At 45.8% G+C, this 19345-nt stretch overlaps 8 protein-coding genes across 8 annotated transcripts; 5 read left to right on the plus strand and 3 right to left on the minus strand.

Annotated features, from left to right (window-relative positions):
• Positions 1 to 5: 5 nt before the first annotated feature.
• Positions 6 to 1191, minus strand: SAMD00019534_111540 (hypothetical protein; the record flags this gene model as incomplete). The annotated part of the gene is made up of 4 exons (XM_012893483.1): positions 6 to 168; positions 241 to 378; positions 437 to 888; positions 958 to 1191. 4 exons carry the CDS (start codon positions 1189 to 1191, stop codon positions 6 to 8), a joined length of 987 nt encoding a protein of 328 aa, XP_012748937.1.
• Positions 1192 to 2370: 1179 nt separating this feature from the next.
• Positions 2371 to 2865, plus strand: SAMD00019534_111550 (hypothetical protein; the record flags this gene model as incomplete). Its single annotated transcript, XM_012893484.1, has 2 exons — positions 2371 to 2653; positions 2735 to 2865. 2 exons carry the CDS (start codon positions 2371 to 2373, stop codon positions 2863 to 2865), a joined length of 414 nt encoding a protein of 137 aa, XP_012748938.1.
• Positions 2866 to 3659: 794 nt separating this feature from the next.
• SAMD00019534_111560 (hypothetical protein) lies at positions 3660 to 5235 on the plus strand (the record flags this gene model as incomplete). Its single annotated transcript, XM_012893485.1, has 2 exons — positions 3660 to 3789; positions 3857 to 5235. The coding sequence occupies 2 exons, from the start codon at positions 3660 to 3662 to the stop codon at positions 5233 to 5235; spliced, it is 1509 nt and encodes a 502-aa protein (XP_012748939.1).
• Positions 5236 to 5421: 186 nt separating this feature from the next.
• Positions 5422 to 6286, minus strand: SAMD00019534_111570 (hypothetical protein; the record flags this gene model as incomplete). Its single annotated transcript, XM_012893486.1, has 2 exons — positions 5422 to 6017; positions 6085 to 6286. The coding sequence occupies 2 exons, from the start codon at positions 6284 to 6286 to the stop codon at positions 5422 to 5424; spliced, it is 798 nt and encodes a 265-aa protein (XP_012748940.1).
• A 982-nt stretch (positions 6287 to 7268) lies between these two features.
• Positions 7269 to 7702, plus strand: SAMD00019534_111580 (hypothetical protein; the record flags this gene model as incomplete). Its single annotated transcript, XM_012893487.1, has 2 exons — positions 7269 to 7299; positions 7398 to 7702. The coding sequence occupies 2 exons, from the start codon at positions 7269 to 7271 to the stop codon at positions 7700 to 7702; spliced, it is 336 nt and encodes a 111-aa protein (XP_012748941.1).
• Positions 7703 to 8728: 1026 nt separating this feature from the next.
• Positions 8729 to 15122, plus strand: SAMD00019534_111590 (hypothetical protein; the record flags this gene model as incomplete). The annotated part of the gene is made up of 9 exons (XM_012893488.1): positions 8729 to 8747; positions 8845 to 9113; positions 9172 to 9541; positions 9610 to 9911; positions 9982 to 13658; positions 13718 to 13929; positions 13999 to 14288; positions 14353 to 14456; positions 14525 to 15122. The coding sequence occupies 9 exons, from the start codon at positions 8729 to 8731 to the stop codon at positions 15120 to 15122; spliced, it is 5841 nt and encodes a 1946-aa protein (XP_012748942.1).
• A 602-nt stretch (positions 15123 to 15724) lies between these two features.
• On the minus strand, positions 15725 to 17774 carry SAMD00019534_111600 (hypothetical protein; the record flags this gene model as incomplete). The annotated part of the gene is made up of 2 exons (XM_012893489.1): positions 15725 to 17607; positions 17678 to 17774. 2 exons carry the CDS (start codon positions 17772 to 17774, stop codon positions 15725 to 15727), a joined length of 1980 nt encoding a protein of 659 aa, XP_012748943.1.
• Positions 17775 to 18457: 683 nt separating this feature from the next.
• SAMD00019534_111610 (hypothetical protein) lies at positions 18458 to 19213 on the plus strand (the record flags this gene model as incomplete). The annotated part of the gene is made up of 3 exons (XM_012893490.1): positions 18458 to 18484; positions 18627 to 18761; positions 18839 to 19213. Coding segments are annotated over 3 exons (537 nt in total), but the record flags the coding sequence as incomplete, so codon positions are not given.
• Positions 19214 to 19345: the final 132 nt, after the last annotated feature.

Here is a 19345-nt window from a genome sequence, read left to right on the forward strand (position 1 = left end):
CTATCTCAACTAACTTGTGTGCCTCCATTCACAGGTTGAGCGACAGCATCGGTCGGAGGTGGCGGTGACTGTAAGTCTGTTCGTTGCTTCTTTGTTGAACCTTGTGAAGACGATGCAGATGACTTCTTCTTCTTTGTCTTGCTCTTCTTTAATGACTTTGATAGTGATCTTTGGATGGTTGATGGTCAGTCAGTGATTGATTGATTTGGAATGATTCGGATTGAGTGTCCAACTACATACATCAGTTTGGCATCTATAATCTTAACTTGATCAATGTTTGGCCTCTCTGGCACAGCATTGATGATAGCCTTTACCTCATTGATCTCCTTTTGTATCTGTACATGGTTCTCTAATGACAAGAACTTAAGCTTGAAATATCTAATTGTACCGTTTGGTCAGTTTGATTGATCGAATGAATGAGTAGTATAGTACATACTCGTGGAATGCAGGCCATGAAAGATCAAGACATGCCAATGCTATTAGATAAGGATGATAGAGGAAACTGCAGTCGGTGAGCAGTGATCGTTGGATGTGTTTGGTGGCTTCATGGTAGAGATCATTGAATGAGAATGTAGAGGCATTCAACCATGTCTGATATTGATTATTGGACATGGTCATCATCTCGTTAATGTCTAGCAGGAATCCGTATAGTGGACGGAATGGATGATAGACCACCAGTTGGAATGCCAATGCTTCGAGCAATGGTATCTCCATCTCGACAATCTCCTTTGGTTGTATCTTGACCACATTTGAGTAATCACCAATCTCTCTATGATCATCCTCTGTCTTGCACGCTATAAACAGACACACCTTCATCATCTGCTTTGGGTTTACATCCATCACACTCTTCTTCAAGTAGAACCTGTTCATATATGCTATTGCCGTTGACTTTGGAAGTTTGTCCATGTGTCAGTGTCACTCACTCACTCACTCATTCAATGTTGTTGTCCAACATACATATACAGTATCTGGTAACTTTAACTCTGATTGTTGACCAAACTCAATCATCTTTGATTTGTAGTAGAATAGAAGTTGTTGTTCCTCCTCAGCGGACAACATGTTGTCCTTGACAGAGGCATCACTTGTGTCGACTGCATCAACATATGATTTGTTAGCTTGTTCCCTACATTCGGCTATCGTATGCTTGTTGAATATCCAACTTCTAACCTGTGATGATGTATTATATGTCATATATGTATCTATCTATCTATCCTCTACTTCTTCGTTTGATATTGCACAAGAAGTTTAGCATGATGAGAATAAGTTGTGAACAAACAAATTGGGAATAAGTTAATTTTGGAGACATTTGGGATACTTTAGAACTCAAGATGGTCGTCACTTTAGTAAAGAGTAATAATATCTACTTGATTGACGACCATCTTAAGTTGACTAACCTTTTCCTTTGCATCGGCTTGAGAACTGGGGACCAACTACAAAGATATTATTTGGAAATGAATCAGATTCGTCCACCTTAAAACAAACGAACATTACCTTCAACTTCATCCATTCATTCAAACACAAACACACAAACACAACTAATAATACTTAAACAGATAATATAACAACAACTACTACTTAAGATCAAACATGAAGGATCAAATTATTAAAAAGAAAGGTGGAGATGCACCAATAGTTAGAAAGAGAGCTGAAGTTGACTTTGCCAATATCAATGACATTGATGACTTTTATACCTACTTGCCAAAGGCAATGACAGTGCCAGGTTACTTTGGAAGAAATCTGGATGCATTGGTTGATATTCTCCGTGATTGCGCAGATGGTCCAATGGATATGGTCTTTATCAACTTGTACAAGGCCAAAAGACCAAGATTCGAAACACTTATCCGTGTCATCAATGACGTTGTAGCCGAGCTTGGAGAAGACATGTTGACATTGACAATTGCTCCAAACAATTAATAAAAAGTTCTAGAACATAACTATTTTATTTCAATCAACTTTAGTTATCAAAAACCACTGTTTTTGTTTCATTTGATGAAAATCGCTCGACTATTTGAGCACAAAAGTAGAAAATTGATTCTTTTTCAAAAATATCCTCGTTGGTGTAGTTGGTAACACCTCAGTCTCTCACACTGATACCTCGGGTTCGATTCCCGAACGGGGAGGTCTTTTTTCTTCTGTTTTTTTTTTTGCCCCGCGGGGAGACGAAATGTCGAAGCCTTCCGACCTCATCAAGCAATACTCTTTCCCCGCAGTGTCAATATCTATATTTTCTAGATCTCAGATCATCTTAACTGATTTATCTCGTTGAAAGAGCGACCACCACATCACTTTTTTTCATTAACCCAAACAAACAAACAAACAGATAATAGATAGAAAGAGAATAGATAGATAAATAGATAGAAGAGACAGTAAATGTCAAATATATTCTCATCATTCATTGGAGCTGGTATACCGGATACAAATCCAAACACTGGTACAATAACAAATGGATCATTGTTTCATGGCAACTTCTCAACTTATGGTGATATGTGGCTTGCTATTACATTTTGGTGTACGGTTGGTCATGCTCTGACATACTTATGTACGGGATTCATAGCATCTATTGTTCTACGCAAGTCAAAGGTTGCTCCCTTCATCCCTGTCTTCTCCACTGCACTAGGAATCCTCATAGGCATTGGCTTTGGAGGTATATCAGGTATGTTGTTTGTTATACATACTCATTCATTCAATCATTCATTCATTCATTCGTTACTTACTATCTACTACTACTACATAGCAACAATCATCGCAGCAATATATAGATCATCGATATTTCTTTTGTCATGGTATCAAGGTATCGCTTGGGGCATTGGCTTGACAGTACTTCACATCATACTGGCGTTCACTCTCAAGGTGTTCCAAGTTTAAACTTTGCCTCAGTCACATCACCAAATCAACTTGTTTGCAGGGTTGTCAAGAAACACCTAATACCCAACAACTACAACAACTACAACAACTACAGCTATTACAGCAACTACAGCAACTACAACCCAATAGCAATCACAACTATCAACCAACCCTTAACACAAACACAACATTGACACCAACTCATGTTGTTTGTTATTGTAGATTGGACCTATTGGCTGTCTCTCTCCAGTCGACATCTGCCCAAGTATGAGATGGATACTCTCCCTCTCTGACATTTGTGGGTGTGAAAGTCCATCATTTAATAGTGTTGACAAGCAAGCACAGCAACAATGATTAATGATCATTCACACTCTCTGATGGAGGTCCACTCACACACCAATTTGATTGGGCGCAGAGTGTTGGGCTGGCTGACTGTGAATGTGGAAGGGTCGCCACACGATGTGGAAGCCTCGATCAAACACACTCCAATACAAACACACTAAATGAAGATGTCATGTCCCGCTGCAGTAGCCTTATGATGGTGTACAGACACCTTGTGCTTTGATATATTAAATGGGGTGACATCTCTAGAGACTGACTGTCGATTCCATCACGTTCATTCATTGGATTGGAGTGCGTTCCCAGTATACTGATGATGGATATGATGGATGGTGTGAGTTACTGTATCCACTCAATCAATATCCATGTTGGTTGATTCAATCATTCATTCAAGTTGACACCAAACCTACAACTACTACACAATCAATCAAACAAATACATAATTTTAAAGATACACACATCAAACTACAATAATAATGCAAGAGACACATCACCAAAAGCACCACCACGTCCTCAATGGAAGCCGTATGCTCTATGAGGTATCTGTCCGTCCATGGTTCCTCACCCTCTCCCAAAAGTACAAGAAGACCATCGACAGGATCAACGGTATGCCATCAATTTCCACATCCACCTCCATCATCACTAACCCCTTGGTTACCTCCCCACCTTAAAGAGATCCCAATGGAGGAGTTCCAACATATTAAGAACATGGGATTCGATATGGTATGGTTGATGGGAGTTTGGTCCCTCGGCAAGTACGCCGTCCAGTACGAGACCACTGCTGAGCACTTGAAGCAGGAGTTCTCCCACGTGTTGCCAGGCTACACCAAGGATGATGTGATCGGCTACCCATACGCTATCACCAAGTACGAGGTGAACCCCCAGGTCGGCACCCTGCAGGACCTCCAGCACTTGAAGAAGTCGCTCAACAACATGGGCCTTCACTTGATGTTGGACTTTGTTCCCAACCACACTGCCGTCGACTCACCACTCGTCAACTCCAACCCAGACCACTACGTGCGCGCACCAAAGGACACCAAGGCACCCTACGACCCCAACACCTACTTGCCAAGCGGCATCGCATGCGGTGCTTCGATCTGGGGTCACTCCTGGCTGGACACAGCCCAGATCAACATCTGGAACACACAGGCCATCCGCGCCACCATCCAAGAGCTGTCGTCCGTCGCCGCCGTCTCTGACGCTGTTCGCGTCAACATGGCACACCTCGTGCTCAACTCGTTGTTCAACAAGAAGTGGGGCACACAGCTGGCCTCATGGGGCTACAAGCAGCCAGCACACGAGTTCTGGGACGTGGCCATCAAGGAGGTCAAGAAGTCCCACCCACACGTTGTCTTCATGGCCGAGGTCTACACTGGCTATGAGGAGGAGCTCCAGAACCTTGGCTTTGACTACACCTACGACAAGTCTTTCCGCGACATTGTTGGCGGTGGCAACATTGATCAGATCCGCGGCTGGATCAACAGCCACTCATGGAAGTACAACAAGCAGTCGGTGCGCTTCATCTCCAACCACGACGAGCAGCGTGGTGTTGCCTACTTTGGCTCATGGTGGCGCTCAAACGCTGCCGCACTCCTCACCTACACGCTCCCAGGCATGAAGATGTTCTGGATGGGCGAGTTTGAGGGTATGCGCAACCAGCTCGAGGTGCATCTCCGCCGCCAGCTACCCGAGCCCGTCAATGAGGCCACCGTCCAGTTCTACAAGGTGCTCACATCAGTCATCTCCAAGCCTGCATTCAAAGCTGGCGACTTCCAGATGCTCACCGTGACTGGCACCGACTCATCATGGCCATTGATCGCCTACAAGTGGACCCATCAACAAGACCGTGTACTCTGTGTCGTCAACTTCTCCAACGTCACTGGCAGTGGACGCATCATCCTCAACGACGCTGAGCCACACCAAGGTCGTGACATCGTCCCAGTTTCCGAGCTCCTCACTGGCGTCACCTACCAACGCTCTGCTCACGAGATGAAGTCTGAGGGTCTTTTCGTCATTGTCAACAGCTGGTCTGGACAGATCTTCAAGTACTAAAGAGTCCATCCACCATCAGTTTGGCTGCTGGGCCAGCCTCTCTCTAATGTCCATGTCCATGATTGAATGATTGAATGATTGAAAGTAAAGTAATCATGATTTCCAATTATTTCAAAGGGAAGACGAATGGTCGTTTGAGTGATCATTAAGATTGGGATTGGCATGACCTAAATGAATGATGTTTACTTAAATAATAATAATTACCATTATCATTGAGATGAGGACAAAAGTGGTGATTGATTGGATGGTGAGGGTGTTTCCAGAGGAATAGAGGCTGCATGCTGGATAGATTCCTTGTGATCCACATCTGCTGTTCTTGGTTGGTTGAAGTGAACACTTGTTGTTACAGGCTATGCCTCCACAATGTTTGTAGAAACATGTGTTTGGTGAATTGTTGTATATGGTTACCATCTGACACTTGTTCTTCAACACACAGCTCACCAAGTCCTTGATAGAGTTGGCACAGTCTGAGTTGTAGTTGTTGGTGCAGTTGTCTACGCCCGGGAACAAAGGCTTCTGGCAGGTGTTATTGATGCACATCAGACCCTTGGAAAGATCACACTCGTAGTCTGGGATATCTCCATTAAAGTCTAAATTACTGGAATCCCAGCATTGCTCGCCCTCGCCCTTGGAGGCTATCGGGACACATGTCCGGTTGGTTCTGGTACCATCGACAAAGGAGCAGACCAGTCCTAATTGGCATTGCCATTGATCCTTATATCCTTCACATGCACCATTGAGTCCAACCCTTGGAGCACAGGCGGCCATTGGAGTGTAGAAATCTTGACACCATTGGTCAATGGGGCAGTCGTCGTCCCATAGGCACTTATTGGTTGTCGGGACATATACCTGCCTGGCATACCATTTCACTGGTAGAGCAAGAGGCGGTGGTCTCACATGCTTGACCTTGTGTTGCATAAGCTCTGTACTGGCATGTCAAGTTGAGGCTGTTCTGGTTGGAGATGCCAAATGGGTCGAGGCATCTAAGTCCAAATCCACAACTATCACCATTAAGACTTGTATTACTGCACCTCTCTCCAACATTCAACATAGGTACACAGACTTCCCCTGCGCACTTCAATCCTTGATCGCATTTAGCATTCCCAAAATGACATTGATTGTGAGTGAGTGAGGAGTGAGTGAGTGAATGGTAGTATGATTCCAGTTAGTATGATATGTAACTATTTGATCATTCAAATCAATTAACTTACGCCTCGCACTTGGCTCCCTTAGCAAGACATATCACGGGATTTTCATTACAACCATCTGTAACTGTTGACGTGTGGCATGCTGTAGCCAACCCAACAACAATAACGAGAACTAAATAATGTTGATACTTATTCATCATTCTTGTTGCTTGTTAGATATATATGATTGAGATTCCGATCATGTCAACTTGATCATTTAAACTTGATCATTTTGGATGAAATGAGGGAATAGATTCATTACAAAAAGGTGATGGAGTTTCCGAAGAAGGCGAGTAAGTAGACTGCAAGGGTACCCTTGGATTTTGGACGGACAAAGGTTGGCCAGAGCTCTTTAATCAAAATATATTCCGACCACAATTGTGCCACACCAGCATTGATGTTTCCAATGTCACTGGAGATCAATGTCCATATTTGGTTGTATGTTTGATTGAAAGTAATGCAAAACTGATAATCATTACCAATAACAAGGGAAAACGACGAGTCATTTGAGTTTCCGCATCCATCAATGTTTCAGTCCCGATTGATCATACTCGAAGTTATCAATCTATCTATATATTACAACTACAACGATGAATAATGTATTGATGTATCAGTGTTGTGTTGGCAATGATTGCTACAATCAACGCAGGATGCACCTTCACTGACAATAACCTCAACTCATACAACTTTACCAGTATGACAAAGTAATTAATTAAAGAAAGAACAAGAATATATAAGGCAATTAATGTTTCAAAGGTGTTGCGTTAGCTAACCCGGTAACTTGTAACTGTCTTTGGTCCAAATTGTAACATTGATATCCAATTAATCTAGTTTAACTCAATACTCATGGGAAACATCCTCCTCGGGTGGATCAATGGTAAGTCATTGCCATTGACTTACATTTGGAAACGTTGTTCCACTCAATCTATCATCACATCAATCAATCAATTATCAAACACACACAAACCCATATAGTACTACTGGAACATCTGTCAGAAAGCCCAAGTTTGCTTTCAGTCAGCCACAGGTTTGCAGCCAACGACTTCTGCTTGCCAGCTCTATCAACCTACAAAAGTCTTGGTCTTCTTTACTCTGGAGTGTTTGGTTCGTTCCCCGCTGGAGCCAAAGGTGCCACCCTCATCTACACCGACCCCGTCCTGGCCTGTGCCGGCAAGACCAAGGCCCGCAAGGCCCTCATCGATCTCCAGTGTCTCCCATGTGCCCCACCCAAACCGTCAGCGTTAGTGAGACTGAGGCCGGATCGTTCATCTACCAAATAGTCATGACCAGTGGTCTGGCCTGTCCAATCTCCTCCTCCTCCACATCCACAGGAGGAGACTCGAGCTCAGATGATAAGGCTGGCAGCGTGGTCTCATTCTGTAGTTATTGCAATGATATATGCGAAGCGTATAGTATGTGCAAGACCTACCCAGCCAACAAGTGTACCCCATTGGTAAGAAGTTGTGGTCCTGGAGAGGTTGGCTACCCCATCTTCACAAAGGTTGGCCGCAGCACTTCAATCAAAATGTATTCTGACAACAATTGTGCCACACCAGCATTTGATGTTGCCAATGTCACCTGCGATCAGTGTCTCAGTAACTAAATCAATGGAGATGTCCAGTGTCATAATAATGATGGAAACAAACTAGTGGCAACCACTACCATCCTTGGCTCAATACTTGTAGCCACCATCATACTGTTGCTCACCATGTAATCGATCGATCAATCCAATAAAAGATTGAATAATGATGTATTGTTTGGAGAATGTGGCGGAGGCGATTTGATTTCCACGCCAAAGTTCGATCAATTGGACAAGATTGATAACCTCTTTCCATGTCTTTAGTAAGTTTGGAATCATTCCTCATGATCACAATCAATCAATCATATTATAATATCATATGTTAGGAAAAGACACTAGTGTCGTTTTGGAAAGATCTTATCAAAATTCTAGATTGGACCCAAGGTCGTGACGACCCCAAGTCCTTCAATCCAAAGCGGAGTCGTCCGATCTCACTTGGGTGTGATGTGAGGTGAGTGGTGTGGAAGTGTGTAGTTAATCAAAAGAGGTGAGGGGTTGCGAATCTCAATCATCTTTGTTATTGAAGACTAGACAGACAACATCATCAACACTTCTATCTAGTCTTGTCTTTAAGGGTCATTCATTCATTATCCATATTCGATTGTGTTTGTTCACTATCTATCTATCTTCAACTAATATATATATTATCTTGTACATAATCAATCATTATCAATCAATCAATCACTATCAATCAATCATTATCAATCAATCAATCAATTGACATTCAATGAACATGGAGTTGGAAGGTAGGATATGAACAACATGAATTATGAACAATGAAAGAATGAATGAATGATTGCCGATGACATTGAGATACTAACACATTGGAATTGAATGATGTAGATGGCGCAGCCAGCGATCCAAAGTATAAACAGTTCAACGATGAACTGAATACGGTGTTGGTGGCATTTGCAAAGTCAGCTGAATGGGCAGACTTGGTAAAGTGGCTAGGTAAGCTAAGCAAGCTGTTTGAGAAGTATCCAAAGTCAAACTGTATACAACCAAAGCTACTGCTCTCCAAGCGCATGTCACAATGTCTCAATCCCTCATTACCCAGTGGCTGTCACAGTCAGACTCTAGACACCTACGCATTGATCTTTAGTCGAATAGGTGTATGTACTCTCATTCATCAGCATCACCTCACTCATACTGACGCTCAATTAAATGTAGAAAGAGAAGCTGTCAACAGACATATCAATATACGCTACGGGCTTGTTCCCGTTGTTTAGATTCGCAAGCACTGATGTGAGATACAAGGTGTTGTCATTGTATGAGAAGCATTTGTTACCGATGGGTCATAAGCTACATTCTTGTCTCAATGGTGTAGTCTCTTCATTGCTGCCAGGATTGGATGAGGGCACTGGAGAGATGTACGAAGCGGTCAAGAAGCTACTCGAAGCGTTTTGTCGCGAGACCTCCACGCCAATGTTCTATCACGCCCTCTGGAAGACCCTTGTCACCACACCCAACAACAGACAGGCTGGTATCGAGTACCTCCTTACACATCTTCCCAAGAACTTTGATGATCTCTCTCTTCGAGGTATGTATATCCCATGGTCCTCGCCTCGCCCTCATGCACTAACTGCTCAATCAATCAATCAATCACAGCTATATATTTACCAGAGAAGGACACTTTGGTGGCTCAGGCCATGTATGAATCATTGTCTGACACATCAGTGTTGGTCAGAAGGAGTATGTTGGAGTTGATCACTGGATTCTTCCCAATCTCAATCAAGATATTCTCGGACAGTGCACTGGAGAACATTATCAAGGCTGCAGTCAGGGTGGTCACCTACAAGGATGCTTCACTCAACAAGCGTCTCAACTCATGGCTGCTTGGCAATGACAAGGAGGCTCATCAAGCCTACTTCATCAAGTATGGCAGACAGCCAACGATCAATGCATTCAGGGTAAGTACAGCCCCGGGGCCAAATGTTGATCGATCTCCATCTAACTCTATCAATCACTCAATCAATCTAGCAACTATTGATCAATCTCTTGAATACGAATGAGACAGCGCAACAACAACAACAACAACTACAACAGCAGCAACAGCAACAACAACAGAGCACACAACAGGCACAGAACAAGGAGATAGTGTCACCATTGATCATTCTCACATTCCTCTTCCAGAAGGATGAGTTCCAGGTTATTATGGACGGCATCATTGTGGATATATTGCGATGCCTGCACAAGTTCAAGGAAGGCTACAGTTTCTCCAAGGACGTGGTTAGGTACGCAGACGAGGTGTTTGCTCTTGCCGATCAGACACTGATCTGGAACTTCTTGAACGAGATGTTGGCCTTTAACAACGTCAAGTCGGTGCTGGCCGAGGCGACAGAGCGTCTGAAGCTGGTCGAGAGCTTCTTGGACGTCATGCCGCTGTCGGTCGAGGAGGTGCAGACACAGTACCTGCCCGCCATGCTGTTGGCCATCGTGCGTGCTATGAAGAACATCATTCGCCCGCGTGACAACCAACTGATCATTGCCTACACACATCTCTGTCTACGCGTCATTGGAAAGATCATCGTGGAGATGACGCCCGCAGTCCAGACGTCGATTGTTGAGTCGATCGAGGCGTTCCGTGAGTACTTTGTGCTGCTGTGCGATTACCTGCGTGACAGTCTCTCGCAGCTCAACATGCCACCGCCCCAGCAGGTGCAGTTCTCAATCTCGGGTGGCAGCCACTTGGTGGCGTCCAACGCCATCAACTTCACCTGCTCGCCCAGCAGCAACATCTTTATCATTCTGGACCATTCGCTCCAGGTCCTGGGCGGTCTGTTCCACCAGTTCAAACCATCGTCGCCTGCGCCTGCCGCGCTCGAAACCTCAATGCCCAACTGGTTCTTCCCAATCTACAACTTTTGTCTGTCGGACAACCCGTTCATCTGCTGCCTCGCGATCAAGGCCATCATCAGCATGACCAACAACAAGGCCGAGACAAGCCTCAGCAAGAGCTTCAGGAAGATCATCACGGACAGCCACTACACTGCGCTCGCCAAGAAGCTTTGGTCACTGCTCGAGCCCCAGAACTGCGCGGTGCACTACCAGGTAGCCAACCTCTACCTCTCACTTCGCGAGATGAATGAGTACGCCTGCTCCAGTGTCATCTCAGAGGCAATGCTAGAGACTGACATCAACAAGCGTGTGGAGGGCTATCAGAAGTTTGCCCTGTTCTGGCGTCTGACTGGCGAGCTTGGCAACACGACGCTGCCATTCTCCAACACGCTGTTCCTGATGCTGGACTCGTTGCACGACGACCAGCCCATCATCCGTTTGACAGGCCATACATGGCTCGCCGACAGCATTGGCAAGGCTGAGCGCATTCTCGACCCACTGCTACGCATTCTGTTGGACAAGTCGACAATACGCACCAATCACATTTATCACTCAATCTATGATGCGCGACGTGTGATATACGCCTTCAAGATACTCAAGTCGATCATTGAGTGCGACTTTAAACTGTTCATCCAGCACGTCATTGAGAAACCCATCTCCAAGGACATTGTGACGTTGAACACATCGCAAAGCGTTGATGCAGGTAGTGCCGGCCAGAAGTCGCCTGCTACAGAAGCTCCCGCCACAAACAGACAGCCAGAGACCGCACCATACATGTTTGTCAATGGCAGTAGCACAGTTGATGCGTCATCGGCACAGAACAAGCAGAGCGGCGAGGCCGCGTCCGACTTCTCATACATGCCCGCCAACTCATATATTGACTTGCTCGTTGTGGTCGCGCTCCGCTTCATGCAGGGCAGCGTGCCGCCCTCTATCGACCAGTCGACACCCGATGGACAGTCAATCGTCTCGCAGAATGGCGTGGTCCAGATCTGCGCCGCCGAGTTCCTGCAGTATCTGCTGGTGCAGACGACCCTGCAGCCAGTCAAGGCTCTCGAGGTGGCCAACAACATTCAGGAGCCCATTCTCCAGAACTTGGCTCAAGCCGTGTCAACCAACAACATGGTGCTACAGGTGCATCTTTTAGCACTGTTGCGTTCAATTGTTTCGATTGATTGCTCGGGAGGAAGTGGCGGTAGCAACAACGTCACACAAGACTCACTGGCAGCCACTGGCAACACTTCACCGACATCCATCACCAAGTCTGTGCTCTTCTTGCACACCACTATTCTTGGCCTAACACAATCATCGGCTCGCTTCAACATTCGCTTCTACTGGCTGGACTTTATCAATTTCTGTTTACCCAGAATGGCCACTTCGACAGAGCTGACCACCGTGGCACCCACCATCATGAACTGTCTGCGCGAGCTCGTTGGCTCGTTCGACACACGCTCCCTCTACGACAGTCTGACATCCAGGGACATCATTGTGTTGCTCAAGAGCATCGCTTTTATCTTTAAGATGTCTGTGATCGAGCCACTCACACCTTTCCAGGTCAGCGTCGAGGAGACGCAGAGCAGTTCAAGGGGTGGCGTGCGTCTGCTCACCGACTTTGTTAAGGACGTGTTCACCAGCGAGATGGACCCATCCACAGCGCTCACACCCATTGGCAAGCTGAAGGGCGAGCTGCTGGACGACCTGCCCAACATCATCACACCACTTATCAAGCTTTGGGGTAGTCCCAAGTCGGCCCAGTCCAAGATATCCATGTCAACGGATGTCTCCTCCGACACGCACAACAAGTACGCGATACAGGATCTCATCATTCACATCTTTGACCCACTCATGACCAAGTATCCGATGCAGTTCATCAGCTCCATCATTGAGGTGTGGCAAAAGTCCGACTTGTTGGGTGGCGACGCCACGACACGCAAGGTTATCATTGAGATCCTGAGCAGCATGGAGTCGGTGCGCGAAGAGACCGTGTTCAAATCGTGCTCACAGATCTTGGCCGGCCTGCACGCACAGGAGCGCGCTCACAGGAACATCTCCAAGAGCGTACTGCACAAGATCGCCCTAAAGGAGTCGGCCCTCTACGACTTTGTCTACAAGTACATCGATGAAGCCAGCATCTACTCGGAGGGCGCCATGCTCAACTCGTTCCAGGCCTTCACCAGGGAGTCCCTCTCATCGTTGAACCCAATGACCTATGTGTCACAGCTTCAGATTCTCAATCTATACATCCGCAAGTTCTGCTCGGACGACAAGGTCAAGGGTGGTCCGGCTTCCACCACAGTCAAGGCCAATAGCAGCCGTGTCAACAAGAAGGACCTGCAAGACTTGGTGCCCAAGATTGTTGAGGCCTGTTTTGTTATCAGTGGCAAGTCATTCAACGATGTCTCTGCGCTCTATGTTGCCCCAGGTAGCAGTCTAGCGGACAACTCGATGCGTACTCAGCCGGCCGACCTCGCTGCCTCCCTGCCAGCCTCGTTGCTTCAGACGCCTCCCTCGGCCTACACCTATGCCGGCACCACCATCGGTGAGGAGGCATCAAACTCCAATGCCCCCGCAAACTCTGCCTCAGCTTCTACCAGCAACAATGCCCAGCGTCAAGGCGGTCGAACCACAGACGAGCATGACTCTGGAAGTTACCTCAAGAAGGAATCACTACTCCGATCACAAGTGGGTCTCAAGTCACTGTCGCAACTCTCATCCACCTTGGCCTCACTGTTGGACACCATCTTTGACGACAAAGAGAAGGTGGCCACACTCTTGGCCAACTCACTGCACAACGTAGTACCATATCTAAAGTCCAAAGGGTATGTATTCATTCATCCATCCATCGCCATCCAACATCCCACTCACCAATCGTTCATAGTGAACATCATCGTGAGAACACATGCTATGCTGCCACACTCTTTGCATCACTTGCAGAGTATCCCTACAACATAAAGTCGATTCGAAAGGACACACTGGAGCTCTTCTTTGACAATGACTTTTTCAAACTGGACATCAAGTCACTGGAGCAAGCTGGAAAGTTCATCAATCAGATAATGATCCACGACAAGACTGCCTTCTCGGATTTTATAAGTGAGTAGTAGGGGGATCGAGTCATAACAACATATTCTAATCATCATAATACACCCGAAACTTGTGTAGAACTGCTAAGCAAGTCATGGACACCACCATCGGCATTGACATTCAATAAGGAGACAGAATCAATTAATCGTGCCAGACATTTGAAGCGACTGTCATTCATTCTATGGTCGGGAGCAGAGAACCAACACCTGTCAATACTACCATTGGTGCTCGAGAAGATTGTCGAATCTCTTCGCATACCAAATGCCATCTTGCTTCATCTCCAAGTGTTCCAGTGTCTTCGTGTGCTACTCGTTAGAATATCACATGAGAACCTTCGTCCATTCTGGCCAGTCATCCTTACAGAAATGGTAATATTAATATTCACTCATGCACATATTGATTGAATTGATTGACTAACATGGCTGCCATTAGATTGATATCCTTTCCCATGCAGAGTTCTGTGAGCTTGTGTTGGCTGCCTGTAAATTCCTTGATCTCGCCCTTACTCTACCATCCATCACTGAACAGTTCAGTCTGTAAGTTATCTTATTAATCCCACTGTTATCTCCATCATACTAACTTACTCAATCACTCAATCAACCAGATTTGAATGGGTGTTCATCAAGGACTGTTTCTTGAAACATCAGGCCGCACCATTCCATCCATACGTAGATAGTATCTCTCAGAACCCAGTGGAGTTTAATGAAGACATGGATATGCCATTCGTCACACTCACATCCTCTGGAGAGGTGGTTTCAAAGGACCCACATCAACTGTTGCGACCATGTATCTTGATCAGGACGATTGGCGAACTGCCAAACGGATATCAAGAGTTCAAGGCATTCCTTTCCAAGTTCTCTCTGTCGGTCTACAAGCGCCACCTCGACTCCAACGCTGTGGACTATCTATTCATCAATGAGCAGCTGATATACGACTTTTGTGAGTTGGAGCTCACCAAGGTGGAGCTCTCCAAGCTGAACCAGTCTGGCGATTCTGACGCTACACCACCAAACTCAGTGGACAATCCGTCTGATACATCCTCAGCGGCCAACAACGATGCACATCATTGGATGAGGATAAGTCATCCGGTCAATGGATCCTCAAACAAGGCAGCCAACTTCCTTGAGCGACCACGATTGGGTAACTCTGATGAACTACATCATGAGGATTCACATCGTGGTGGAACATCTCCAAGGAGTTAGGACTTACATGTACAACACAATAAACGAAATACTGGATATTACATTGTCAAATAACCACACGAATGATCAGTCTGGATTGGACCTGGAATGTGTGGGAGAACTTAATGAGGGAAGGGTGTTTGGTTGATTGATTGAGAAGAATTGGACAATCATTTAATCAACTAATTAACTTTGGAAAGTTAATCAATAGTAAGCAATCAATCCCATTATTATAAGATTCAGATATATTTGATTGTTAATATCATCTATGATAATTAAGATTAACCAAGGTCTCTTACTGCAACAACTTGTTCAAAATCATATACCCTCCCCAAGTAATCCTCATGGTCTGATCAACCTGAGACCTGTCCTGGTGAATTATCATGAAAGAACCAGGGTTCCTTTTTGCTCCCGATCGGTACCCTCAATTAATTAGATTATTGATAACCATGGTAACATTATTTGAGAAGAATAGGGAAAGTTAAAGACTGCCGATATCCCTGGTATGTATGAATTACAATTATATATCTTTATGTTTGTGTTTTAGGAATGAATGAATGTCTTGGTCTGGTTCCAAAGGGTTGAATGGTAGATGTTGAGTGCCCAATGCAGAACGCACAAGATTACTTTCCAAGGACCTTCTCGATCTCGGCAACCTCTCTGTCGAAAGTCTTCTCAAACTCGGCTCTAAGCTCCTCAAGCTCCTTGGTGTCGACGCCATACTTCTTCATCTGAGCAATCTTGGAGTTGTAGGCCTCGTCCGACAGACGTCTGATCTTGTCACGAGTGGACTCTCTGGTGGACTCGCCAGCGGCGTTGACCTTGCTCTCCTTTTTGGTCTCACCCTCAGCAGAGGCGAGCAAGACCTTGGCCTTCTCCTCGACGTCACCGATGGCGCCAACCATGAAAAAGGCGGCCTCTGGCAAATGGTCGTACTTGCCGGCCAAGATACCCTTGAAAGACTCAATGGTCTCCTTGAGTGGCACCAAGGCACCCTTCATGTTGGTGAAGGCCTCGGCGACCTCGAATGGCTGCGAGAGGAAACGCTGGATCTTACGGGCACGGAACACAGTGGTCTTTTGCTCCTCGGACAAATCGTCCATACCCAAGATAGCAATGATATCCTGCAGACCCTTGTACTCTTGGAGGATCTTCTGGACGTCGGTGGCGACCTTGTAATGCTCCTCACCGATGATGTTTGGATCCAACATCAGGGAGGTCGAGTCCAATGGGTCCACGGCGGGGTAGATACCGAGCTCAGAGACGGCACGGGACAACACAGTGGTGGCGTCAAGATGTGCGAAGGTGGTGGCTGGAGCTGGATCAGTAAGATCATCAGCTGGCACGTAGACGGCCTGGACAGAGGTAATAGAACCGTTCTTGGTGGTAGTGATACGCTCCTGCATGGAACCCATATCAGTGGCAAGGGTTGGCTGGTAACCGACGGCGGATGGGATACGACCGAGCAAGGCAGACATCTCAGAACCGGCTTGAGTGAAACGGAAAATGTTGTCGATGAACAGCAACACATCCTGGTTCTCAACGTCACGGAAGTACTCGGCGACGGTCAGACCGGTGAGAGTGACACGAGCACGAGCTCCTGGGGGCTCGTTCATCTGACCGAACACCAGGGACACCTTGGAGCCCTCAGTGGAGAAGGTCTCGCCCTCACCCTTGAGCTTGATGACACCAGCGGTGACCATTTCGTGGTACAGATCGTTACCCTCACGGGTACGCTCTCCGACACCAGTGAACACAGAGAAACCTCCGTGGGACTTGGCGACGTTGTTGATGAGCTCCTGAATGAGCACAGTCTTTCCGACACCGGCACCTCCGAACAGACCAATCTTTCCTCCTCTGGCGTATGGGGTCAACAGGTCAATAACCTTGATACCAGTGACGAGAATGGAGGCAGATGGGGCCAGCTCGTCGAATCTGGGTGGCTCTCTCCAGATGGGCAACTTGGTGTCAGTCTTGATGGGTCCACAACCGTCGATGGGGTCACCAATGACGTTCATGATACGGCCCAGGGTGGAACGACCGACTGGCACACGCAGTGGGGCGCCAGTGTTCAAGACGATCTGGCCACGCGAGAGACCATCAGTAATCTCCAAGGCGACACAACGCACGATACCGTCACCAAGATGCTGGGCAACCTCGAGCACCAACTTGATGTTGGAGATTGGCACGTTGGAGAGGTCCAGCTTGCCCTCGAGTGCTGGGTTGTTGAGGTCCTCAATGACCTTCTCGACGTTCTCAGCCTGGAAGGACTCGACGACCAAGGCGTCGTAGATGAGTGGCAGCTTGCCGTGTGGGAAGTAAACGTCGACGACGGCACCAATAACCTGGTGGACGACACCCTGGTTATCGGACAAGGTGGACAAGTTGACCTCCTCAGAGTTATCCTGTGGCACTGCGTCAAACTCATTCTTGAACTGATCGAGGTACTGTTGCTCGCTAGTGACCTTAGCAGCAGTGTATGATCCCTTTGTAGATCTGATGTAGTCTATATATTGAGTTAGTTGATTGATTGATCGAGTGAGTGATTGAGTGATTGAGTTGTGATTACTACATACGTCTCTTTTGGAAGCCGGCTCTGACTGGGGCTGATCCAGCAGCTCTGACAACCTTAAGGTTGTTAACCTTGTTGGTTAATCTTCTGGCAACAAACATTGTCTATTCTATTTTGGTTGGTTCATAAGTTATCGCAACGGTGATTGATTGATGTTGATGTTAGTTAACAAGTCTGAATGAATTAAGTTGATTGTTTGATTGGTGTATGATTGATATATGATTGATGATGTATGTTTGTTGACTGTTGTAGGTGATCGACCGAACCCATTAATCAATCAATCAATCCATCAATCGATAAACCAGGGTAGGCTAATGAATGAATGAATGAATCAATCATTCAATCAACTGAATGTACTGACCCTGGGTCACCTGTATCTGTGTGGTTGCTAAGCATCATCTAAAGTGTTGATGATGATAATGGGTCATCGTTGATGATGATGTAACAATTACACTTACATAACTATATCTATTTCACGTGAATGCACAATGAACATCAAACACTAGTTGGATGATTTTTGAGTGAGTGAGAGTGCTGATGAGTGTGGAAAGAGAGTGTGATGGGTCGGAACTCTCAATCAGCTGATGGAAAGTACCCAGAGTGATGAAAAAATTAAAAAAAAATCATTTTAATTTAGATCCCAACACTTTGTTTGTCCCGAACTGGAATTCAGATGAACAATGTGCTGTTGTGGGAATGAATGAAGTTGAAGTTGAAGTTTAATACAACAACATCATTGTTATACAAATAACTTACTTAGCTTTGAAGAATTAAATATACCAACATGTTACCACCAATTAATATTAACAAGGTAGGCTAACGTTGAGATTGAAGTGAAATGAAGTGAAGTGAGGTTAGGGATGATGATGATGACGTGTGTAGGGTAGGAGAAACAGACAGAGGCATGCATGTCCGACATATTGAATCATTGACTAATTACCTTGTTGTTGTAGTGGGTAGAGGAGCACAAGCACTTGCTAGAGCCACCTGTCAATGCAAAGCTCATCTATGAACATGACTCATCATATATCATTATGATCGTCGGAGGTCCAAACCAAAGAACAGATTATCACATCAATCAAACTGATGTAAGTTCAACTCAATCAACTCATTCATTCAATCAATCAATCAATCATATCATATGACTAACAAAGTAGTAATGTAGGAGTTCTTCTATCAGTTCAAGGGCGATATGATATTGAAGGTTGTGGATAATGGTGTACATAAGGATGTTAGAATCCGTGAGGGAGAGTGCTTCTTGTTGCCAGGAAACACTCCACATTCACCACAACGCTACAGAGATACTATTGGTCTGGTGCTCGAACAAAAGAGGACTCCAGCATCAATCGACCGTCTTACATGGTACTGCGACCACTGTCACGAGCTACTATACGAGGAGTCATTCAATGTCAAGACTCTCGACCTCGGTCTCGAGCTCAAGCCAATCATGCTTCGATTCTACGACAGTGAAGAGCTGCGCACATGCAAGCACTGTCACCAAGTCAGCAAGAAGCCAGTCACTGTTGACAACATCCCAGCATAAACTTGGGCATATCCCGCTCAATCAATCAATCAATCAATCAATCAATCAATCAATCACTCATTCATTGGATGTTGACATCACCATCGGTGGCGGATGTCTTCGGTATCCCTCTCTTTATTCAACATGTTG

This window comes from Acytostelium subglobosum (assembly GCF_000787575.1).
Source record: "Acytostelium subglobosum LB1 DNA, scaffold: scaffold31, whole genome shotgun sequence".
Lineage (NCBI taxonomy): Eukaryota > Evosea > Eumycetozoa > Acytosteliales > Acytosteliaceae > Acytostelium > Acytostelium subglobosum.